General features: G+C 32.1%; 2 protein-coding genes and 1 long non-coding RNA gene across 3 annotated transcripts; 2 read left to right on the forward strand and 1 right to left on the reverse strand.

Moving 5' to 3' along the window:
* The first annotated feature begins 54 nt into the window (after positions 1-54).
* LOC149911183 (uncharacterized) lies at positions 55-16,122 on the forward strand. The gene is made up of 20 exons (XM_090103925.1): positions 55-563; positions 1,649-1,800; positions 4,883-5,069; positions 5,558-5,803; positions 5,895-6,023; positions 6,104-6,233; positions 6,604-6,743; positions 6,905-7,059; positions 7,242-7,426; positions 7,621-7,784; positions 8,260-8,485; positions 10,253-10,364; positions 11,000-11,116; positions 12,384-12,495; positions 12,570-12,688; positions 14,145-14,252; positions 14,400-14,530; positions 14,651-14,711; positions 15,214-15,441; positions 15,968-16,122. Exons 1-20 carry the CDS (start codon positions 254-256, stop codon positions 16,049-16,051), a joined length of 3,096 nt encoding a protein of 1,031 aa, XP_089960051.1. The 5' UTR covers positions 55-253; the 3' UTR covers positions 16,052-16,122.
* LOC149911184 (uncharacterized) lies at positions 2,424-3,937 on the forward strand. Its single transcript, XR_016456950.1, has 2 exons — positions 2,424-3,002; positions 3,129-3,937. It is a non-coding gene; the product is annotated as an uncharacterized LOC149911184 (long non-coding RNA).
* LOC149911185 (autophagy-related protein 13 homolog) lies at positions 16,013-26,232 on the reverse strand. Its single transcript, XM_090103912.1, has 6 exons — positions 25,832-26,232; positions 25,305-25,653; positions 24,948-25,143; positions 24,542-24,707; positions 23,724-23,858; positions 16,013-20,930 (listed from the first exon to the last, which is right to left on the reverse strand). The coding sequence occupies exons 1-6, from the start codon at positions 26,012-26,014 to the stop codon at positions 20,706-20,708; spliced, it is 1,254 nt and encodes a 417-aa protein (XP_089960038.1). The 5' UTR covers positions 26,015-26,232; the 3' UTR covers positions 16,013-20,705.
* Positions 26,233-26,612: the final 380 nt, after the last annotated feature.

Below are 26,612 nucleotides of genomic sequence, written 5' to 3' on the forward strand. Positions count from 1 at the left end.
ACATGCTCTATGCTGCGCCCGCGCAGGGGAGTTGACCGATTCGTCTCGCCCGTTGTTTTAAAAGAGTTCTGACAACACATTGTTTCCAGAATCTTGTACACTTGCTCGTACATAATAGAGTAAGCACGACTCCTTATTGATTTATTTTATTTTTTACAGCCTATATGACAATGAAACTCGACACTGTCAAAGGTGTCATCAAAAAGTTTGTCAAAACAGTATCAAACAAACTGTTCACAAGAAGATAAGTAGTATGGATAAAAAGAAATCAGCTTTTACTACGCCAAAGCAAGCTAAGACTATATCTAAATTCGATAAATCTAAAAAAGCAAAAGGAGATTGCTTTGATTCTAAGAGCTCATCACATACCCAATTCTTTGCAAAAGAAGAACATGGCGAGACATTTTATAAAATAACTAAAGATGAATATTTCCATATTCCCGAATCAATTTCTGGATCATCCGATACATTTCATTGTGTTCATGGTCCAGAAGGTAAATTGTATACTGAGGAAGGTCTACTAAAAAGAAACCTTCTTAAAGAGTTGGATCCAATACCATTAGGTAAGTATACAGTATTTCATGTCTTGTATGAGCATTAGGATGTTTCATTTCCTGGCATTACTGTTTCCGAAGTATTAAATGTAGTACCGACATTTAAAGACGTATGAACTATATAATAAATAGAAAGTAAACAATACTAAAATGATCGATACTGTTCCTTCTATTGCATTGGAAATTAGACTTTCCCTCACCCACATACCCTTTAATTCTACCGTCATATTTTTATTACGATTTCTCGCGTGCCACTATCTTGACCCGCAAACCTTTCCATTGTTTGAAGTTTATAATAGTTTCAATGGTTGTAACGTCCATGAAACTATTTACCAGCACCAATAGCAATTTGTCATCATGGCCATTTAGATAGGGTGCTAGACGCTTGCTCGTCATTATTGGTTTTAGTAGAAATGCAAAATTTTACCATTATTATTGCTCTTTGTTTATATCCATCCATCTCTTATTTTAATGGGAAATTGTGTTAGATGCATTACTTATGACTTAAGAATGGCTCGAAGGGTTTTAATTATTGTGTGATTTGTCTCCGCTTGGACTCAACTTAAACAACTCTATCCGGACGGAGTCGGAGTGCGCAGCTAGTCATACGTAATATAATTAAGTCATATTTTCAGGGCTTCATGATAAAACCATTCTTCCAATATCATATTTCAAAATAAACGCAGAATTCACGACTTATTTATTTATTATATAGGTCAGCATTAATAAATTTAACGTCGCGTCGTTGGCCTAAAGCTTGAAGGCCAACTGTGGTATTTTATTTACGTATTTTGAGGGTTTAAAGACCGGGAGAGCGTGTAATAATTATTATTTATAATTTAAATGCTCATAATCCATATCGCCGGCAAGTTGTTGGGCTAAATTTTGGTGGAATATGCTTATATTCATCATAATATCTCTTGTCTCTTTTCGTTTTTTTTTAGTTAATTTTAATTATAACTGGATGATACGCGCTACTGACCAAATAACCTCATATTCATTACCTACTATTAAACTCAAATCTCTTTTATTCATGTAAACTGCGCAGGTGTTTAAGTGTATTTTTTTAATTACCTCCTTACCGCATCTATCAGATAGAAATTGGAACGACAAATGTCCGCCTGCGAAAGGATGGGATATGGTGAGGATGCTAGAGTTTATGGTCTTGGACCCTGTGGCCGGCGAGCAAATAGACAGATTAGAAGCCCATTTGCGTGACTTTGCAAGGACCACCAGTGGAGGATTTGTATCCTTTTCGAATAAATCTGTTAAATTCATTTTAATTTTTATTATTTAGTTTCATGTAGCAGTTCCTGTTGTTTTAAAGTTTACTGAAGGTAATATTTGCTGTTGTAATATAAAAAAATCATTATTCTTAAAAGTGATATCTTTGCCTAAAAGAGATTTAACGATTTCTAGGAGAAACTCAGCTTAATCATTGTTATTAATCGATATCCTAATAAACCATGTGTGTCTATTAAATATCGTTTAATAATTTAATTTGTCTTTATGACCATACAACGAGTCAGATTTGTTGATTCACTACCTTGGAAACAGGGAAAACCAAATGCAAAAATATACTTTTATATATTCAAAATGCACGACAAGACTGCAAAAAACTTCAGGCGTGAGCAAGTTGAATTGCAGCGAACGGATTATTTTAACATACATTCTAAAATCTGTCCTAGGTTTTACTTCGTAAAAAAAAAACTTCGTACTGTTTATGCTCATTTATTAACAAATACCAAAAATATCGCATCATCATGAAAATAAAAAGTAATTATAGAATGCAGATACGCAGTAGCAGCATGGATGCATTGCATGATGTCAAAAAGCAAGTCTAGAGTCTCTGAACATATTGCGTATGAATTTAAGGTGATGAATTAATTTTTCTAACATTTACGGCCCTTTTCAAACCTTCGTAATTTTTATATTATTAAAGTTGTCGTGATGAAAATTCTTGACAAGAAAGTTCAATAGTAACACAATACGTCTACCGTTTTAGAAACATGATTCCATGATATTTTCTCGATAGAAAAAAAATACAAAGTTATCATTGTTATTTTTTTTTAATCTCTGGCATCTTCAAAATAACAAACGTAAAGTTACGACTTTTTGGATATTAACTATAAAATATACAACCTATACGTCTACCGTGTTAGAATTTTGAAATATGCGATGGTTTTGAAATAAACAAGAAATACTTGAAATTAGCGCGCGACCAGCCAATATAGCGAGAGCCGCCCTGTACCTTCCTACCCCGATCGCTGCACGAGTCATTCCCGCTACGGCCGTCACACGGGGAACTTGTGTCGCTCGCGCAATCGTAAAAAAGGGTGACAACACGATAAGACAAAATGAGACAAATGGGGACAATAAAGAAAATAAGAAGAAGAAACATAAAGGTTGGAGGAAAAAGAATGCTTACAATTGGAACAAATTAATGAAGTAAGTTGGTTTTATTTTAAATTTGATGATAATTGTATTATAGAAGATGTTTGATATGTACCCCTGTTTTAAGTACATAACGAATGTGTAAGATTTTTTCATTTATAGCATAAATAATCTGTTCAGAAATCCGGAATCCAGAAGGAAAATAAACCCACTGATTGTTCACAATGTGAATCCACTCCTTCGTAAGTACCTTTATTCAGTCAAAAATGTATGTTATCAAAGCTCTACTGGTTTTATCGCATGATTCCATTTTTAGCAAAAAGCAACAAAGTGCAAAGAAATAAAAAATCATGGTGAACTTAGTGGAAGTATGGCGGACATAATATGGAACAGGAGCTCATTGGAGTAGTACTATATTTTAAAAAAATACGAAATAATTTCAAGAATTACATTTCTTAGAAGGTGGTAGATAAGTATGTTGTATAAAGAATTTGATGTTGATATTTATTTCATTTATACTTACTACACCTGTGCGGGAAATTGCTTAGTAATAAAACAGGTTTATATTCATATTTACATAGTAATGTGAGTTTTCATTTCGAAAAATTTTGTGTAAGTATATTAAATTGAGTTCCTGGGTGATCTGGAAACACAATTGGGCCCGGAAGATGGCGCTGCAGTCACTCCTCCTAATGACATGAACCGATTTGGATGAATATTTGTGTGCACATTTCATTTTTGTGGGATGATTGGTTGATTCGCTTTCACATTAGCTAATATTATGTATTTTTGTTGTTAGAAAGTAAACTTAATTTAATGTTTATAATACATTATTATTGGTATAAATAAGCCAGTGTTCGTCTCACATTGCTGTACCTGCCTACCTACCCTACCAGGGCCTAACTTTGTTCTGGCTATTTTATTTTGATTATTTGTAATGAATAATTACAATTATAATAGAGTGCAAAAAATAAATACATGCGTCAATATATTTTGTGTTTTTTTTTAAACAATTTTTTTATTTAAAAAAATATCATTCCAACCGCGGCTTTGCCCGCGTGGAATTAGATTATATCGTGAATCCTGTCTTATCCCACAGAAGTGTTCAGTTCGGATAAAAAGTATCCTATGTGTAAATCCAGGCAATTAGCTATATTTTATCAAAATTGGTAATGTAGTTTTGACGTGATTAAGTAACAACTAATAAAAAAATATACAAATTAACATCCAAAGTTTCGCATCAGTTTTACTGTATTAGTGATATCTTCCACTCTTGACTTTGACTGAGAAGAATTAGGGTTTATAACTTCTTTCAGAAATATTACCTTTCATTTCTGGGCATGACGTAATATCTACGTCAGCATCAAATTCTATCTAAATCCATTCAGTAGTCCGCGTTATTGAGTACCATTTCATTTTTTCAGAGTAACAATATTTTTTGTTATTTTAAAGATTATTTATAACCTGTATTATTTTGTAATAAAGTAAACATTACGAAATAATAATAATTATTAATAATGTCTAAGTAGTTGTTAAAAAGAAGATTATTTGTTTATAAGCAAGAAAATAAAACCAATAAATCAACAATTAAATATATGTATAAGAAAATTATAACTGTATGACGACTCCATACATGTTTGTCCCGAGTCGGCCAGCGGCAGCGCGGCGAGTTTGCAAGAACGACTTCGCGCACACCCGCGTTCGCGATAGCGAGCTATTAGACTCCGCCCGCCAAGCAGTAGATTTTTTTTTGTGTATCGTCTTAAATAATTATACGTGAAATTCAGGAAATCAGAGCTATATCTTTTCAAAAGGCCCTTCTATAATTCCCCCTAAAACAAATATTTAAGGTCCTATACGTAAAATGTTACATAATTCCTTGTTATTTTATTACTCTGTTATAAACTAACAATTTTCTTAATAATCTGATGCAGTTAATTGACAGCCTGAGCAGTGTATGCTTGATAATGGATTTTTTAATCACTAACCTGCCACAAAAGCCGCAATTAAGGGAAGGACTAACCTTGTTATTGAGAAATGTGGAAAAGCCGATACTTTTATTAGTCGCTTCTGATGTTATAAAATATTTTGAGACGTTACAGAATTATTTTGGATTTTTAGGTATTAGTTTAGGCTTTTATTTTTATTTACTTAACGAATAAGAAAAATAATATAAATATATTTTTGAAACACTTTCTAATATTAGTTTCTATATTAGTAGTTTTGAGATACTAATAATATTTTCATCGTCAAAATTATGAATACGTAGATATACACTACCAGGTCATTAACGAATGAAATGATAGGTATACAAATTACATTTTATTCTTTTAAGTCCAAGTATTTTTTTTCCATAACAAAGGTGCATAAATTTTAATATTCTACTAACGTATGCATTTAACGTAAACGGTCATATAGGACAGTATCCACCTTGTTAGTGCACGGGGGAGTTTTACTTCTTATACGGTATGCGAAGGTTATGGTGTACACAGTGTACATGTACCTACTACCTATCACCATTGTATAATTTACGACCTCTACTACTTCAGTATTGCTGCGTTTACATTGTTTAGAGATACCATTTTTTAATGTCTTCGTTCTCATTTAAGGCTATCTTCTAATGCAAATCCAGGATGATGATTTATTTGATTTGGTATCAAAGGGATTGCTGTGGCAGTTGTCAGCGCCGGATTCTCTGCGAGGGAATGGGGCCGCTCAACTCCGCCATACGCTGTCTGCCGCAGGACCATTCCTTTATGTAACAATAGTTAGAATGCTAGCTATTTCTACCTCACACAGATTTCCAACATTTCTGCAAATGGCTCTTCTTCTTGCCTGTGATTCTGTGGATAACTGTAAGGATGTTCAATTCTACGTTATTCAATTGTTCATAAGTTCATCTGACTGCGAACTGCGACTGAATATCGATATCATTCCGTGTTCCAGGTATCTCTATGATGAAAGAGAATATAATTGAAAACATTTTCTATCGTTTCAATCCTTACTTCCCGGAAAGAGCATTGCCTGATTATGATATAAATCCATTAAATCCACAGGATATTAACGTGAAACTTGGTATATCGACTTCCGATAGTAGATATGTTTTGTTATTAGTATTTTTATAATTAAATGATAAATGATTTTTTTATTCTTAGGTGACAGCAGCGTACATATGTCGAATACGCTATCATTACTACTCATTCTTTTGAAGACTACGTTAGATTTTTTGAGTAGAAATCCAAAGCAACGTTTGTTATTGCCATGCCCTGACAACTATGCTCAAAAGTAAGTGCTTGTATAATATTCCATGTATTAAATATAAATTGGTAAATTCCTTTAAACACGAGTAGGTAGCACAGAAAAAACTATTAAAAATAGAGAACTACTCTCCAAGGTGTGCTCTCCATATTATATTGTATACGTTTATTTAATTAAGTAAGTGAATAGAGTGGAGCACTTAGGTATCCCTGTAAGCATTTCTTAAAAAACCTATAACGTTAGCCAGAGCTAATGTTTTATTTTTTTTTCTGCATATTGTGACGGATCAATTTAAGATGTCGGAAACCCTTCATATTGGACTTTAAACGAAGCTTTAAACCGACTTCTAGAAATTACTATCAATCAGTGTCAATTAGGGGTTGTTATCTCATGCCAGATGTTTCGTCTGGGCGTTCCGATACGAGTGCAGGGCCCGGGAGCACAGGCACGAGAGGATCACGCTCACTGTCATCGCTACTGCACTGTTTAAGTGCTTCAGTGAAAGATTAACTGCCTGTTCTTCGTTGATAATGCTTGGTATATTACTGTTGTTTATTATCCTCTCTCTTTACTGTTTTGACTTATAGTGTACTAGGTGAAGTGAAACACCTGAGGTTTTCAAACAGTAGCTTTTAGATAACATAGGTTTTAAGGTGTGGCTATAATATATAAAATACTATAATATCATTCTTTTTCAGATGTAATGTCTTTGGCAGTATTGACAGAGGTACCGCCAAGGCGAGATTGGACGCGTACAGTGAACTTTAATACTGGTCAATTAGATGTACAATTCAAAAAGATACTAATATTTTTCTCTGTCGACTTGATAAAATACTATCCGTACAATCAATTTGTAAGTGAATAGTAATACTACTCTCTTTAGATGGCGTTTTGTTTACGATAAATTCTTAATTTAAGACCAAACCTACGTGTGCAAATCGAAAATCCATCTAATGAGGTTTATTTAGACCATGAAGCAATTACTTATTAACTTTTCTTGGAGAATCAGAGCTTTCATAGTTTCAATTACCGCAGATGATTGAATCCCAGTACTGGCTGTTGGGCTTAATGTATATGATAGATCCGGGACTTTCTTGTTTAAGAGCGAAGTGGTCCACAGCTCTCTTCAGTGAACTTCGAAAAACCGCTCTTCAAGCTCTCGTTTGTACCATCCCGTTGATGCCGCCTAAAGTTATTAGACGATATGGGTTAATTATGAGGTAATAAACATACTTCATAGTTCATACTTCAAATAAATAAACCGAGAATTATCTAATTTAATAGCATTCGATAACATTAGGGTTAATTGAAATAGAAGAGATTTTTCCTTGAAAATTGCGTATGAATTTAAAAGTGTAAAAAAATTGGTTATACGTAGGTAACATGGAAAACTCAAAATTTGTTTGTTTTTTAGAATAATGTGGTACATTGAGTGGTATTCAGAGAACCCCTACGAATTATCAGTACTCTACTGGTGTTTAAGAGTGCTGCAAGTTTCGATACATAACAGAAATATTAATACGCGACGGGAGTCAATTCAAGATTTATTTGACACGCATGGGATAATAATTTTAATGCGTTAGTTTAAGATGTTGACTTTAAAAATACATATATACATACGTTGCTTAATTCAAAATATTACAAATCCTCCTATATAAAAATATAAGTAGGCTACTTGGGAACTGCTAAATCTCTACATTATTTATCTGATGACTCTTGCAACGACTGTTTAATTTATATTTTACTAGCTTCCGCTCACGACTTTGTACGTGCATCCCCGTTTTCCACCGTTCCCGCAAGAATTTCGGGAAATCCTTTCTTAGCGGATGCCTACGTCCTAACATCTACCTGCATGCCAAATTTCAGCCCGATACGTCCAGTGGTTTGGGCTGTGCGTTGATAGATCACTATATCAGTCACCTTTAAGTTTTATATATATGTATTATGTATATATATATATATATATATATATATATATATATATATATATATATAGATGTGGGTAGGTTATTAATTCAATAACCTTCACGATAATCCAAATAATATTTTGTAGATTTATGTTACACTCTACTCGAACAAAAAACACCACCAGTGGAGAAAAGCCAAGCTATAATAGCGATATGTCTTCGCCTGTTAACAAGTGCAGTGGAGTTGAACGCTAAAATCAGTTGCTGCGTGTACCCTGACATAAAGTGGCCCATCACTATCGGAAGACTCGCCAGGAAAATGCTAAATGACATTTTGTTCGCTTTGGACAAACATTTGATTATAAATGAAAAGTAATATGCTCTTATAATCTAGCTTTCCGTACGCGGCTTCCCGCGTAGTCTAAAATAATAACCACAAAACTGAATGAAAATCACATGACTGACAGACGTGTTGGATAAGTTTGTATTTTTGTAAGTAGTGATGACGGAGATAAAAATAAATAACATGAAAGAATGAGTGGATAAACTTACCTTAAACAACCTTACTTTAAATAGCCTCTCCGATATACAAGAAAACAATACAAAAAATATAGGTATAGCAAAAACCTCTACAAATAAAAATAACTTACAAAAAGAAATGAAATTCCACCAAAACATTTTCATATAAAATGATGGCTTTTGTGGGCCTTGCCATCTGAAAAAGTTAGCAGATTTAATGTAGAGCCAAGCGTCTAACTCAACAAATTAAAACCTAACTTAACAAACTCTATACCTCAGTTAAAATATAGAACTTGGATATGTACATAGTACATAGGTACGTTAATACAGCATACTGTACATTGTACACAATATATACCAGATATTTACTAGGTGTGTAAAAATGTGCATTTCTTATTATAATGCCGATCAAAACAACTTTTGACTGCAAAAATCTATCAAGGGTTATAAAATAACTAACATAAAATAACGATTTTTTACGAAAACATTCACTATAAATGATATAATGAAGTTTGAAAAAGAGTTAAGCATAGTACGTATGTCATTTTTAATTAAGATCGGTTCAATAGTTTTGGTGTGACACAAAAAAGAACAAACGGCGAAGTAAAAAATTGTGCGCAAAACTTTATGGAAGTTGAATATTAAAGTTTTCACATAGCACTAACTATAAAAAAGTTTTTCTGAAGTACTAGGAACGTATGACCTAGGTAGAAGTACAGTTTCGATGCATTTATTGATCGTGGGTTGTGGGGGCATCGGCAACGGGGTGGAATGTGTGGAATGAGGACTGAGGAGGAGTCATATTTGCAACACATCTTATTGATTCATGATGTTCGCGTACATTTTCATAATATTTATGTTACTATAATATGAATTTATGTATTAAATTAATGGTAGAATAAATTTATATATACCTGCACACAATCGAGTGCACAGTACCTACGACACGTAGCTAGAGTAAATTTTATGTAAGTTATGTATGTCTTGTATGTGGTATTTTTAAATAATACTATTGGTTAGTGGTATATGTGAGATACTTAGGTACCATTTAAAAAATCTCCATGACCCACTTATGCATTTAGCGCACGAACTATTATTTTCTAGTTAGTTTATTTAGTCTACTTTCGCATTTTAGTTAAATCTTCTCCACACGTTTGCACTATCACTCACGTTAGTGCAGATTTGCACAAAATCTACCAAGACAACATGAATGAAAAGGGTTTATAAAGTGTAGTTTTAAACATTCTTTCTCTGTCTAACTTGTCTGTACAAGGTATTTTTATTCCTGATAAATATTATGATTGTGATTTCAAAACCTCTATATCTACTTATTCCCATGCCTAGATCAGATATAATAAGGGTACCTTGTCCTTACCTATAAATCCCCCCATATCTGACGATCTGGAATAATTTAACTCCCTTCCTTCATGGCCACTAAATAAACACCACTAAATTGGCAACATTATAGGACCATTTTTCTCGATATCGTCTAATCGACCAATTCTAATAAGTTCTAGTGACGCTAGAGTAAATCCATATTTAGCATCGTGTGTAATTATTATTATAATAATTTATCTACAGATAAAAGTCAATTTTAATTTTTTTAATTTTTTATTTCAGATGGATGATAGCGTTATTAAATTTTATTTGGGAAGGAATTGTTTGGAAAAAGGAATATAGAACATTTTTTGTATCACAAAATGGAGTTTACAAACTTCTCGATCTTATCACAGTATGTTTTATTTTTAAAGTTGCATTTCCGTCAAAGCATCGTAGAACTAAGAAGTTTTTTTTTAATAACTGTAATATATTTCAAAAACAAATTTTTACTTAATAGTGTTAAAAAAAATAGTTTTAAGACCCAATGATCTTATTTGAAAAGCAAGTCATTTTATTAATTTCAACCGAATATGGTTGGGTGAATACATCCGCTACATGGAAATAATTTCATCAAACAATCGTCTCAAGAGTCACTTGGTTAATAAAGCTTAGCAAATATTGCGGATATATCCGTTAACTGACAAACTACCAGCATACCAAAAATAATTTAATTATAATCTTTAACTATACTATGGTTTTGAGAGTTGCTCTCTAAATACACTCTTTTTCTTGAAGGCCCACTTTCTTTATCCTAAAACCACTTATTTTGCAAGACACTCGAAGACAAGGCAAGTCACACTTAAAATATTTATTTCAGATTTGCTAAAGAAATTCAAATTGAAATTGTTTATTCGAAATAATAACCAATACTTAACAAAGTGAAATTAAACGCGTAAAAGCATAAATTAATGTGGTGCGTATACCAATGTCCACCATGGGAAAAATTGCATCTATTTCTGCATTCTAATCTCCCAAATTATGTTACAGTTGACAAGAGCACCTATTCAATGTATTACAATGGCTGTCATCTGTGATATTGCAAGGAGTGGAGAAGCTGTGGGCCAGCTGATCACGTGGAGAGCAAATATTGGCGCCTCTAACACAGTAAGCCATTACATATTATGGTAAAAAAATATGCATAAATCAATACGCAGCATGAGCTATTATTTCCCCGTGAATATTTGGTTTTACTGTTGCTCTCATGATTTTTTCTTCTTCTGCTTCTAGAAGTAATCGATGCGCCGCCACAGCATTTCTTTTAATTAAACATGTACCATTTAGATGAAAAAAATATAATGCTATCATGAAGTTAATAATATAATAGTGATAAGTTGTTGTTCAATTAAAAAGCTAATTTTCATGCCGATTATCATCTACGGATTCTAACGGAAAACTTTGCCATAATAATATGTCCAAAACGGCGAGAACTTATTTACGTACATCTAATATTTAAATTTTCTATCAGAAACCTATGAATTGTTATTAGTTACAAGCTGCGCCCTTCGCTGCTTAGTGCTTCGTGTTGAAATTAGAAAAACATTGTAGAAAGTCGGAAAACTTTTTTTCTCTACCTACTTCTGCTTATAATAATTATCAAGCTCTGCTACTCTAACGTAGATCGCTCGCCAAAAAATGCTCAATGAAATTGATCATAAAAATTTTTCGACAGTGCGATGATTGGCATAGGGCTTTCTTATACTAGTACCAAAAAAAAATCGCTAGCGCGTGTTAGAACAGCTTCATCGCCGCCACGCGCCACCTAGTCTCCATGAGAGAAAATATTTTGATTTAAGTATTCGCAGCATTGTTACAAATTATAAACGGTATAATATTATATGGGATTTCCATATGAAGGTCACATTAAAAACGATCTGATACACAAACAGGAATATAGGCATTTAACCTCTTTTGTACAGATCGAATGTAAATAAATTTACGGTCAAGTAGAAATCACCCCTATGAGCTGAACCTGCTCTTTTGTTTATAATAAAATGATCAAACGTAAGACTCAGTTTTATAATACTAGATTCTAGGGCATGCTTTTTTCTTAATATAAACACTAAACATTTTTATTGAAATTTAGTTTAATATAAAGAAGATTTGCTCGAAATCTTCCTGCATTGTTTTTTTACTGTTGCATTTTTCACATAATTTGTAGGTATACCTAATGTATATATTTGCCTCTTAGTAACATATAGGTATTAGGCCTCCAGTTAACGAAGTATCGTATTTACGGAAAAGTCAGAATTTTCTAGAATATCCTGAATATCTGCCCGTGGCTGGAACAGATTCCTGCATAGCAGCTAAAAATATTATTTTAAATTAGAAAGGAAGTTATAAAGAGAATTAATGGGCTTTCAATTAATTATAGTATCCCAATGTTGTGAAACGTGGGTCGACGATCGCTACACTGCTGGCGGCTATTTTTCGCGACGAATGCTTGGCTACCGGCGTTCGCCTTAACGAATATGGAGTCTTAGAAAGTAATTTATATTTTATATGATTTTTTAATATTTTAATCGATTTATAGTTAAATGTATCGATGAATAATTTACAGATTTGGAATGTCCACTTTTATCTACAACTCTTAGAAATATCTTAGATGGGGATGATTTAGCCAGCGATCCTACGGTTTGCTACACCGCAGTCGATATGGCAGGGTCAAGGATGTCCAAGGTGATGTCTCTATCCTCCATGTAGTTGTATGTGTATCCTCCATGTAGTATGTTTATTATTGTGTATATTGGCCAGATGCCTCATGAGTCATGCTATTAGTTATTGGGAACTATATTTTCTATCACCAAAATTTATATTTGTCATCAAGTTGTATCACCTAATAAATAGATCTATCACCACGAAATATTTTCGTTCTCAGATAAACAAAAATTGTTCCCAGGTATCAATTATCAAATTAATGTTAATATATGTGTTAAATAAGAGATCGATAACCAATAAAATTATATTGCATTTACATGAATATAAACTTCGTTCTTATAATAACAGTTTTGTTACTTAAATAATAGCTCTGTGCTCAGAATGGTAGATCTGTCACCAAATAAATCGATTATCGATCCCTGACTGCGACTCCTTTTTATTTGATATTTTGTCACCAATACAGTAGTAACATTTTGTTTCGTTCAGATATGAAATTAATAGTATTCGTTACCAATTTAATACATCAATTTATAATTTTAATGAAAAAATGATCAAAGGGGCGGAGACAAATTGGCGCGCTTTAAAAATTAAGAATAAATATTGATTATTTTAACTTTAATTAAGTGTTTTATCTTCTATTCTGCTAGCCATAAGCCAGCTATTTTAAACCAGCGCTGATTGTTCAGTGGTAATTATTTTAAACAATAAATATTAATTATTTTGACTTTAATTGTTTTATTTACTACTCTGCTAAATTTAAATATAATATATACTACCAGTGGAAATTTAGAACCTTGGGAGTCTAGTAAGGTAGCAGAATCTTTTGGTTGAAACGATGATGACAACCCTAATTTTTTATTTGAACTTAATGCAATTTTCTAGTAACATAATATGATTTATTGGTGATCTCTTTAAATTAGTTTGCTTAAATACTTATTAGGACACACCTATTATAATACATATAAAAACATTTATTTGGTACTAGACCTTATATCTCAGGATTTTAGGTGATTTATTGTGGAACTGATTTTGCATTGTTTGGTGACTACATTTTGGTGACAGATCTACTATTTTGAGGACAAACCCTATTATTTAAGAAACACAAAACTAATTAAATTGGTGATAGATTAAATGATACCCTTAGTTATTTTTTAGCATTCGCTACCTAATGGTATAGTATTGTGTTGACGCTTAGGTTCCTATCAACCTTACAATGCCACCAGTCTAAATTATATTTAGTACTGAAAACTGCAGACATTAAAATTAAATATAGCTCACATAATTCATAAACGTTTATGAATGGCGTACCTATACTATCGAAGTAGTATCTAAGTACCTACGCTTATATACTGACGAAGCAATTGTCATAACTTATAAGAAATAGTTTGATAAGTCTGCACACAGAAAAAATTCTGCTTTTCAATGAAGACAATTCTGGTCATTGATGATTAGCTGAAGGTTATTAATTTTGTTGTAGGCCTACGCTTTACTTCAATTACTCTCAGAAGATTTAGCGTATAAAGTGAACATCGCTGATGAAACCTACAATTTGTATAAAAACATTAAATTGACACCTGAAGATGAGGTGAGGCCAGTAAGAATTATTAATAAATATAATAAAATTTATTTTTAATCTTCACTAGTTAATTAATTGGAACCGATCTAGAAAATTCTATCAGTTATCTATGTTATTATTGCGAAACATTTCTTAATAATTTTATTTAATTCCCAGACAATACTTGTTTTGTGCTCACACTATTTGACGATTAAATTGAATGAATGTTGGTATGAAACAAAGGTCCGAAGTCAGGGATACCTACCTCACGATGAAACTGTCTTGAGCGAGTTTTTACACATTTGCAAGTAAATTTTTAAAATATTTAACTGGAGATGTTTTAACTTTCAATACAAAATATCTATTGCATTGTACTTCATTTATGCTATAATGTGTTTAATTTAGATTTAATATTGAATTAATTTTAGAGGTTGGACTAAAGAAATAAAACAAATGCAAGAGGACGTAATTGAAAAGGATAGAAAAAAGGCAAGCGAAGTTTTACTTACCAAAATCATGCTGTTTATGAATTTACGTTTGTATTTTAACCATTATCCGATTACTCATGCGTCAAGTGTACACTTTCAAGAAGACATTCTAACAATCAAAACAACATTAAAAATTAAAATCGTTTATGGTAACGAATACGAATTTCTTATTATTATTATGCTAGCAGTTAGTTTTAATGCTATATCTAATACACGTACATGTTTTAAGTGAAAGTGTAAATAGTACCTAGATATCTATAATTTATTTATGAATCGCACCAGCTTCAAATTGCTGCAATGCTCAAGTATTGAAGGTACATGTAAACCATCTTCTAGAACCAATCTTTAGACTATTAAAAAAAAAACGCAACAACACGCGTCGCGTGATTTTAAAGAAGAAAGCATTACATATGGACAGACTGACAGAGAGGCAGCGGGAAGCTTTATTTTATGTAGTGATATAATCGCCTGTCTACTTTTCTCAAATAAATTATTCCACACAGGAACTAGAGGACGAAAGTTCCCTATACGCTTTCCTAGCCCGCGTGCGCTTGAACATAGCACTCGACGCACTAAACGAGGTCCGCTGCGTGGCTCGCTCCGCGGACCGTGCGCAGTTGACGCACGCCATGCTACACGATGCTGTGCGGGCGCACCACAGACGTTACACCGCCGCTAAAGCCCTGCAAACGGTTGTCTTGCGGACGTATGGACCGACTTTGGATGATCAGGTTTCTGGCAATAATTTATTTAGTAGGTATTTTAAAGTATTAGGATCCACGCAAACGGGCCACCGACCACGTGTTATGGTACGATTCGATCAAACGAGCGAATGCTCATTCTAACCCCACTATGTCAAATTCTTTTAGTGTAAACAGACATAGAGAATTTTTAGGTGTTCTTGGTGTGTTCGAAAAGATTATATGCAATGTTCTAATACTGAACAACACTGAATACGAGTTTTCGTTTACACTAAAAGATCACGAAAAAATGCTCTTGCTCTAGCTCTATGTTCGTTTGGTCTAAATGCACCGTTAAGTGTATTGAAATTAAAATGAATACACATTATGTAATAGTAATTTTATTTTACATAAGCTTTGGTAGATTTTTTGCAGTTAGCACATTTACTTAAATCTACTTTGATTATATTATGTAGTTAATTCAGGCAGACAAAAAGAAAAATGAAAAATTTGCTTCAAAAATGAGTAACAATATGTCTCGATTTCTCATAAAATATTATAATATTTTTTCTTTCAGAATATAACTGGACAGTACGTAAAGGTATATAGTATCTACCCCAAGAACAAGCCGAGGCCCAAAGAAGATTATTCGTCAGCTTGAAGTGTAGAACTTTTGTAATAAGATCACTATTAAAAAATAATATTTGTTGTCAATAAAACTTGCATATTATATAAAAACCATTTTGTTTTCAAAATAAGTTTTAGTTTGTACCCCAAAATTCCCAAAAAATGTTTTATCATATGAATTTTTTAATTTATATCATGATGTTCGTCAACATTCGGCTACTACAAGTAAAAAAAACCATCTTTTAAAACGCAAAATATATTTATATATCATAGGATACAGAGCCTACTGAATATAAACCAAGCTTAAAATGTAATCAATACAATTTACCAAAGAAACATTCATCGTAATAATTAAATATAGGTATGTACTTACATAATAATTTGTAAGAAATATAAAAATAGTTACAATAGCATGTATAAATAGCATCATACCTTGGTATGTGTAATGTAAGATAAATAAGTTGGTTGAGTAATATTTATATAATGCAATATTGTGTTTTTGTACACTGTGCTAACGAAAATATATTCACAAATAGGATTGCTTGACGCTTTCCTTTACAGATTTTTTTAACAGCACTTCAGAAAAAAATAAAACGATAGTTCCAAAAATAGTCAGACCTTACTAAAATCGCAGCGAAAAGCAACAATATTACATGAAAATATGCTTGCAGGCTATATTTGTGGTTACATCTTGTCTCGATTCAGTTACAACTAGGAACTAATGGTTCAATAAATGCAGTTCTTCGATGGAGCATTTTTCAATTGTACAAAATATTTTTCATGTTTATAAAAAAAACATGGCTTAAATACTACGCTAAAACATTGTGTTAAAAATATAAATCTATAAGAAAGTTCAAAAAAATAATTTATTAGCTTAAACTGCAAGCCGCACTGTGTTAAAATTATATTGTACATAATTATTTAGTTCAGTTATCAAGCTTAAGTTTGTATACGATCCAGTAAAAGTTACATAATGTGTGATAAAATATAAATACAAACAATTACGAAAGAAAGAACATAAAATTATTATTATGTACATAACAAAACGCAATTACTGACGAGAGCACATGTGACAATATGGTGTATTTACAAACTACATAGAGCACTGTCGGAGTATACATTTCCTTTCTGAGTTAAAACTTCAGAACATTTTTTACATTAAACTGTGATAACATTTTTCAACATTGTTAATAACATTAACATATTTTCTTATTTACACATCATTTTAGGGTAATTATATGATATGATGGAGTTATTATCGCAAGTTGGAACATTCGAATAATCGCAAAAATATGACTGTACTTTTGTATACAAGAATAATTTTATTTTACACACAAATTAAAATCGATTCAGAAGAATAATAAAAACTGAATCTATAACATCTACTAAAATACCAAGTTGAACAGTCATTATCAGTGTTATCAGTGTTTAAAGTTTGCTTATTTTTATTGAAAGTGTAACGATCAAATCAAAGGTCGAATAATTTATAATATCCGTTTCTGATCACAATGCTACCTCGATACGTGTTAAATTTTCATTTTACGGCTATTGTTGTACTTTGTACATTGACTAAGTTTGGCACGAAACCAATTCATAGTGTTATTTTATATAACTAGTGAGCATAAATGTTCTGTAACACTGACCTCATTATAGTATGAAATTTCACATTTATCATAAAGATAGAAGCGTTTGTCTACGTTATATCAAACATTCCTACAGTATATATTGCGTTTTAATATAATCACCATGCTCTTATATTCATAACATGCAATAAACAAATCGATATCGATAAAAGAAACTTTAAATATACAAAACACTTGAAAGGAAACAATACACAATAAAACAAATTGTTATTCCCACAGGGTGTAAATTATCAAGGCAGTAAAACGTTAAAAGGGGACTACAAGAGCTAAAACGCAGGCATCTATACAATCATCGTGATGGTCACACATAAGTACATGTTATGCCCAAAAATAAAAATCCGCGACATAGTCGAAATCTATTTTTCTTGAAGAATAATTTATGAAGTATTATTGACCCTTTATTAGCACGGTTTCCAATAATTAATAGATGTTTGGAGGCATTTTTGTGATATTCTTTTCCATAATTTAAAATTTTAAGCAACATGTGAAACTGTTGAATTATACAACTAAACATATATCCTGAAGGTTGAAGCATAACATATTAGTTTTCTGATTCTTGCAGTAAACTTTAAGGAATTAGAAGACATGCTATTAGCTTATATCACTATATATGTATAACAGTCCCCTTAAAAACAAATATTTAAAACCAGTAAAATATAAAGGTTATAGATACTTAGGCCTAGTTACTATTGAATTTTCTACTGATAGTAAGAAAGAAGCGCTAGATAGAAAAATACGCATAACCATATCTACTAAATTCGTTATTACAATTAACGCACGTATTTGACAATTGGCCTTTTCACTAGACTTTAAAATTTGACTAGTAACATTATTATAAATTACTTATTAACACATTAGCGGGTTAACAACTAACATTACATTAAACATAACCAATTTCTGAAGTCATAGCGCTATTTGTTTAATTTTTTATAACTTACATTCATTTTATTGGCACTTTTTGTAAACAAAGCAACCGAATACACTCCTAGAATAAGGCACTGAAAATAATAATAATAGCTAACGTAATAAACAAATCTACAGACTAAGGTGAAAATAAATTAACCTCCCAATTCAAGCCCAGTCTCATAATAATTATGCATTAGAGTAAACTATCTGTATAAATGGAAATACAACTGAATTCATGCCTGTGTCCCGATTCCTAAAACGTTTTAGTTTATTATCTCTGCAACGTTTCCTACCTTACTGCTTACCGTCTATTCATAACCCTATACAGTCCGAAATTCAGTCGTATCATCTCGCTATATCATTCCTTTTATGATTTCAGACCAACCTTTAGTAAAAACCATATTATGATGGCCAAATTAATATTGTAATATGTATATCTATTGCAGGTTCAAAAATAGTGTTCTATTGGAACTTTGAAGTAGACAATTTATTATCAACACTACCTAGTAGCGGCCAATCGTCAAACTAAATATTATACCGTTGTAATGCACCGTTGAACTTATATGCTACCCTGGTAAACTAAGATTCCGTATGGAGTAAAAGTTATATGAGAAGTATAGTTATTTATTTTGTATGGTTATGTTCATAAACCTTACTCGACTGTAATACCCTGGTCCCAGGTGCTACAATATCTTCATTATTTTCTGCTAAACGCCAAACAGCAATTTTAAAATTTTCATTATATTATAAATGAATAAAGGTATTAATAAGGTAAAGATTTCGTATGAGCCGAAATTTTGAAGTAACACTAAAATATCAATCTGTTTACTTGTACATTTACACATATAATATAATAGTTGTACATTTATTTGATCAACATTCATAGCATTTGCTTAAAATATTTTACAATAATTTTTCTGCAGTCAGCTAAAGGTCGATCATAAAATTCTTCTAATATTGGAATGCAATAACATATTACATATATCAAATTTCAACATCAACATTGTAATATTTGATCGACGCGATCACCCTAGACTAAAATATATTTTAATTTGATTACATTTTTTCTACGTTTATTAAAATATTTTCTACACCCAACATGATAATAATTGATATAATGTATACATGAGCAGTACTAAACTACGAGAATACACACGACTTTTGTGATGTCGCTATTTTATGTGATTCTGAAGCACTGAGATTATTAGGAGGGATTAGAGTTTATGGCAGGGAAGGTCAAGTGATTTGAGCCTCTTTTTTTATTTCTATTTCGAAACCATTTTTTAATTTACATTCGTAGTTATTTAATTATCATTCACGGAAGTCCCATCTTACTTCTTCACGCTTAACAAATGTCATGAGTTTTGATGATATCATAAACATATTTTATTATCTATCATAGCAAGACTTATTCATAAAAATCCAAATAATTGTTGGATATAACATTGTATTCACTAAAAATATAGTATCAAAACAAGATTTAAAATATTTTAAGGTGGAATTATAGTTCAAAAAATTCGTTAAAAAAATCTTGTAAAGCGATAGAAATAAAGATTCATAATTTTAAATTTACCATACACTTTACATCATATAAAGTGTACTAAAAGATAAATTCAATAGGATTATGATTATAAATGACGAAAAATATATTTCATTCTTCAAAATATTTAATATATTTTGGGTATTGTATTGTTATTATTTGTTGTTATTATTTTATATCAAAAACGTTCACAACAAAAACTTGGGAGACTGATTTTTATGAACACATGAAAGTGAGAGAGCATTTTATAAGTTCTGCGTAGTATGAGGTACATTTCAATGTCTACTATACTTAAAAATTTATTCTTATTTCTTTTGTATAATGAATTGAAATGGTTTACATTGTATTAATAAATCGACGTACATTATAATTTGACAATTATTATCAGTCAACAACAGCGGAAGTAAGCTTGATAAAAAACGACTATATTCTATGTTTTATAGGATACCTGATCTCTACAAAATTTTACCATTCAATTTTCTCAATCATGTAATCTTGTAATACCATTTACGAAATGAAACGGCCCATTGAAAACTACACGAAACTTATCTCACAACAATTTTACCACAACTTTTTGAACAAATCATCACATCTTAGCTTTAAGAGTGGTCTGATCCATACTCCGTGTTACTGAACATGGATTCGACCATATTATCGAACTCTGGGACCGCATCTTCATACATTTTCAGTTGTTGGCTGAGCGTCTCCGAGTCTGTGGAAACCGACTCAATATCCCAGGCGTCACTGGCTGAACGCGCTTGAAGACACTCCTGGTAGAAGTTGGCCAGCTCCGTTATTGGACTGCCGTCCGCGAATGGAAACTCCTGGAAAGCAGAGATTTATACGCTATAACGACTTAAATATTTAATATAATAGATGTTAGAGGATATAAAGGTTTATAAATCATATGATAGTACAGTCAGATTTGTTAGAAATGGTTACTTGATCGGATCAGTAAAGAAAATATTTAAATTCTCGCATTAATTTGGAATAATAATATAGTCATACTATAACGTGAATTGTAAATAAATTTGCCCAGCCTTTATACATATCGTATTATGCACAGCAATCATGGCGCAAACATAGTTTGCTTTGTAAACATCATGGTGGGTTTGCTTAAGGATAATTTCCACAAATTCGCTAAGTACACATAATTGTTCCCTAAATTAATATAAACACAAAAAATTTATAATAAAATAACAACTTTGTCGTAGATTTTATTATCACGAAGTTTATCAAAATAGATAACAAGAATTGAAAAAAAAAAACATATTAAACATATTAAAATTTCTCATTTTCTATATGTTTCATATTATAATTTCGCAATATAGCATAATTGTACAGTAGCTCTATTGGCAGTTAAATTACTATTCATACACATATTTTAAAGGTTGTTCCATCGCTTCAGTTGTTTACAAAAAAAAACCTCTCTCGCATTGCTTTAAAATTGCATACAATCAAAGCAGCACCTAGTTTTGCCCTTTCATATACTAAGATCTTATAAATTACTAGTGGTCCGCCCCGGCTTCGCCCGTGTTTAAACTATCCTATCTCTCAAGTTGGATCGAACTGCACATGGTGTGCGAATTTTATTATAATCGGTTAAGTGGTTTAGAAGTCCATTGAGGACAAACATTGTGACACGAGATTTATATATATTAAGATAGAGTAACCTGAATATGCTAAGGAAAATCTTGTACAGCTTTTTCAAATGTTTTAAAATACTAGTTTTCCGCCCGCGGCTCCGTAATAAATAATAAATTACAATATCTCTTCAAGTTTTACAATAAAAAAGTACTCTTTCTCAAACATTCCATCCATGTTTAAAATCCAAATAAGTTTAACGGTTCAGATAATTTATTAATTAAAGTTCAGATAAGAAAATATCATAGCGTTACATTCGCATTTATAATATTGTTGTGCATGCTTGATAACATAAAATGTTTATGAACTATATTTTTTTGTGCCTTATATGTGAATATTACAATACCCATTTGTTTCGTTGAACGAATTTACTGAATAACTATACCTCCCGGTTATTGTTTAAATGATATGTAGGATATATTCAATACTTTATATACATACTAGGCTTCCGCCCGCGGCATCGCCCGCGCAGTCAAAGAAAAACCCGTATAGTTCCGGTTCCCGTAGGATTTCCGGGCTTGCGTCATTTTCCCGGGATAAAAAGTAGCCTTTCTCGGGTATCAAAATATCTCCATACCAAATTTCATGAAAATTGGTTCAGTAGTTTACGCGTGATTGAGTAACAGACAGACAGACAGAGTTACTTTCGCATTTATAATATTAATAATATTATATAATACAGTCATGTAGTATGGATACAATTATTTTGATTAAAACAATTGCTAAGCAAGCCATGCCAAGAAAGCTTTCGCATAAGCTTTTTGTAGTCTTAAATATTATTGTTTTAAGTGTATATTAACATCATATACATTATGGCAAAGATAAGGATAAAAATTAACATTTTATGCTTATAGGTATCATATTTATTCGCCACACATAAAATATAACAAATCACATATATATACAGCCTACTTGTTAGCTGAACTATATTATAGTTCTCTTTTTATATACATACCATATAATGCAGTTAGTTATTTTTAAAGTTAAGTAAACAATATTATAATTTTAATTTTTTCAAATATATATTTTACTAGCTGCTCCGCGCGGTTTCACCCCCGTGGCTCCACTCCTGTTGCCCGTAGCGTGATGAAATACAGCCTATAATAACCTTCCTCGATAAATGGGCTATCGAACACCGAAAGAATTTTTCAAATCGGACCAGTAGTTCCCGAGATTAGTGCGTTCAAACAAACGAACAAACAAACTCTTCAGCTTTATAATATTAGTATAGATATATTTTTTACTGGCGCAGATAATTGTCATGAAAGTAATATGGTTGAAATTCACTATTTTTGGCACATAAATTGTTGAATTGATTTAATTCGCATCAGTTAATGAATACAAGTGTAAGATAGAAAAAAAATTGCATGTATATGAATTTGCTATAATATTAAACTTACAAATAATATGCATTTTACCACAAATTTCGCAAAGCAATGCCCTATTTTATTTCATGCATTGTATATATGTGACAGATAAACAGGATCACCATAATTTGATGTTTAGTATGAAATAAAGCCTCCTTTGCATTGCAATTGTAGGTTAACTGATCTAATTAACATGCCACAGAGAAGTTTTTATTCATTAGATTAACTTCCTGAGTGAATCATCTAGTACAAAGGCCAGGTTCAGTACATAACTGTGTATTATAAAACAAAACAGTAGTGGATCTTACATAAGCAAATTTCGATTTATCTATTACGATATATGATGTATTAATTTTATTACAATGTATGTATTTGTAACAACATTAATACAAATTATGTGACCTAAAGATTTCCTTGTATACACACTTTTTTTATACACTGTTATATTACAATTGCTGAGCATATTAAATATTAGAAGAAAAAAGATAAGCAATTTCAAATGTAGAGTTTTATGTATAAAAATAAATAGGAAATAGCTATGCTAATGTGAGGTTCTTAAGGTTCAGATAATTAATAATAATGTCTACTAAGTATTAAAAATATTACCATTAAACTTGAGTATTTGTCCTTAGGCTTTGGCATTTCAACCGCTTTGCTAGCATATTGTGCCAGGGCATTTGTTGTTTCTGTACTTGGCCCAGGTTTAGCAAGCACCTCAGCCATTGATAGAAGCTTCATTTTCTGAAAATTTAAATATTCTTTCGTAAAGGTTGAATTGATACGAAAAAGAGCGTGTGCCGAGGACACGTGTCAGAAGTGAAACTTCTTTGTCAAGATTCAAAGATACCTAAATCCTCGCTTAACTCCATAAAGTGACAGTATTGCTATGACGCGACCTTGAAATTTCACTCCCAAAGCGAGTAAAGAAGTTTCACTTAAAAATATGCATTACAAGTTAAGTCTCATTAAGGCCCTGGGCAGACGGCACACTTTTTGTGCGATCGAGTCTGCGGCGCACAAAAAGTCTGCATGGCGCGCAAAAAGTCGGTCGCGGATTTTTCACAGACTCAACGCACACGACGCACATCTTCGATCATTTTGTCGGCAGAGCTGTAGGGACGTAGACGCTATGGAAATCGTGTAAAGTGTGCGCCGTCTGCGTTAGCGCGCGTTGAAGCAAACGTTCAATTCTTTTCACACACTTTTGTGCGGAGCGGCGCGGTGCGGTCTGCCCGAATTACACGGATTTTTTGTGCGCCGGACTTTTTGCGCGTCGTGTGCGTTACTGCATATAATTTCATAGGTTCTATTTTCACAGACTAAAAAGTGCGTCACGGATAGTCTGTCGTCTGCCCATGGCCTTATAAAATTATTATTATATGATTGAGTAATTTTTAGTGATACTATGTTAAATGCTAACTTACTTTCTCCATTTTGTCTTTCTCCGCAAGAAGCCAAGCCATAGGAGGTTCAGGGGGTAACTGTTGACTGAGAGCATCATGTAATTCTTTAATTTTCACTGCATCTACAAACGCACCAGCTGTCAAAGGCTTAGAAAGATCTACTTTCTTCTTTTCATTGTTATTTTTCCTGAAATTAACAATGATTCATTTATTTATTAATATTCTGAATTAATTAATATGAATTAAGTTTGAGTGTGTTGATTTATTATTAACTTCTAGAGACATGGGAAGTTTGCTTAAATAATAATAATGAGTTTAGGTAAAAAATATTGACATAGCGTTCTAGAAAGCTTTACATTTTTTTACTCCAACAATAATAATTTTCAACATTTAATAGTATCTAAGGTTGTTGTAATTTTAGACATACCTTGGACTTTCTCTGGGGAAATGATCGCTTTTAACCATAATATCACTGTTAGATATATTTTGAACTTCCCCATAACTAGGTGCTCTTCCTCGCGCCTCAGGTAATATCGCCATTTCAGTTCTATAAACAACTTCAATCTGAATCATACCGATTGGCATGCGTAATTCACTCACTTTGATGTTCTTATATTTTTCACCTGAAATATATTGTCAATGTTTAATTAAACATACAATTTCCTTTATTTCCTTATTGGATACTATAGCATCTGTACAATTTTAAAATTTCCAATTTATTAATGAATTCTATTGACTCTATTTCAGAAAATGGTTTCAACAAGCTAATAATGGCAGATCGTACCTAATAGGTCAAAATTTGGCTTGCCACCATATATTTTGTGTGAGATTTTATAACTATCCTTATTCTGTAGCCTAGACATTTTATAGGCTGGTGTTATCCTTGATATACTGAGGGTGGATTTCAGCATTATGCTCATGCGATAGTATATAGTAGATATTGATGAAATGGTTGCGTCACAGCCAGGCAACATCTTGATGGTCCACAACTCCAGTACCATGTCATCTCCATCATTAGTTCTCAAAGAAATTTCTATACACAACACATTTGATAATGCCTCAACTACTTCGCCATTTAAAACTCGCTTTGTGTCATTGTTTACTTCGGGAACATCTGGTATTGATAGATTAAACTGAAAGCGAAAATTTTAATGTTATGTTTTTGTTGAGTAATATTAATGTAGCTATTGATAATTTTTACTAAACATTTGGTGAAATACATGATGATGTATGTTATTTCATTGTTATGTTTTTTAATACTTATGCATAAGAAAATAAAATATGTTTTCATATATGTATAAGAGTGATTACCCATTGTAAGTTGTTTGGCGACGCTGCCGCATCAGTTATATCTTCTGATAATTTAGACGTATTGTAAACATGGCTTATTTTTTTACCTTGCCGACTTTGCACTACTATTTGAGCAACTTTCAAAGTCAATATCTTTGTAAACTTATATAACTTTAATCTTTCTTGAGCTTCTGAACTGGACATTGCTGTATGTATTTCACAAAATTATTATCCCTCAAAAACCCACTTTCTGCGCATCGAATACATATTGTTATTGGTCGCAATATTTAAGGTTTATCGTGGCACATGTTAACCCATAATATCAACCTCTTCCAATTAAAGACAATTGAAAAATCGTTATAGTCGATGTTATTATTTCTTGTTAAAATTAAAGGTATATTTTGAACCTACATTAATGTGAAGGAACCTCAGAAGGAACCCAAAGGTAAAATCACGACACGATCACATCACCATAATCAATTTTTCGTCTATGGGCCTATGGGTGAGTATAGCGTCTTATTTACGGTCCATCTTGACGTACGTCCCGCCAAGGTCATACACGATGCACGACGCAAAACGACAGTGAATAGCGTTGACGTACGTCAATAATTATTATTATTATCTTGCTGGATGTGCACGACCAACTTTTCATCCAGCAAGCACCCCCACCACCGCGAACGTCGTGCAGATGGACAGTGAATAGGCTTGCTGTACAGCAGATCAGTGTTGCCAACAGAAATTAATGTAAATACTTGGAAACGTGGCCTATTGATATAATTTTTTTGTGATAACTTAGTGAGTA

This window comes from Colias eurytheme, chromosome 1 (assembly GCF_061535395.1).
Source record: "Colias eurytheme isolate Ceu_HAF_F1 chromosome 1, ilColEury1 Martin Lab GWU primary, whole genome shotgun sequence".
NCBI lineage: Eukaryota > Metazoa > Arthropoda > Insecta > Lepidoptera > Pieridae > Colias > Colias eurytheme.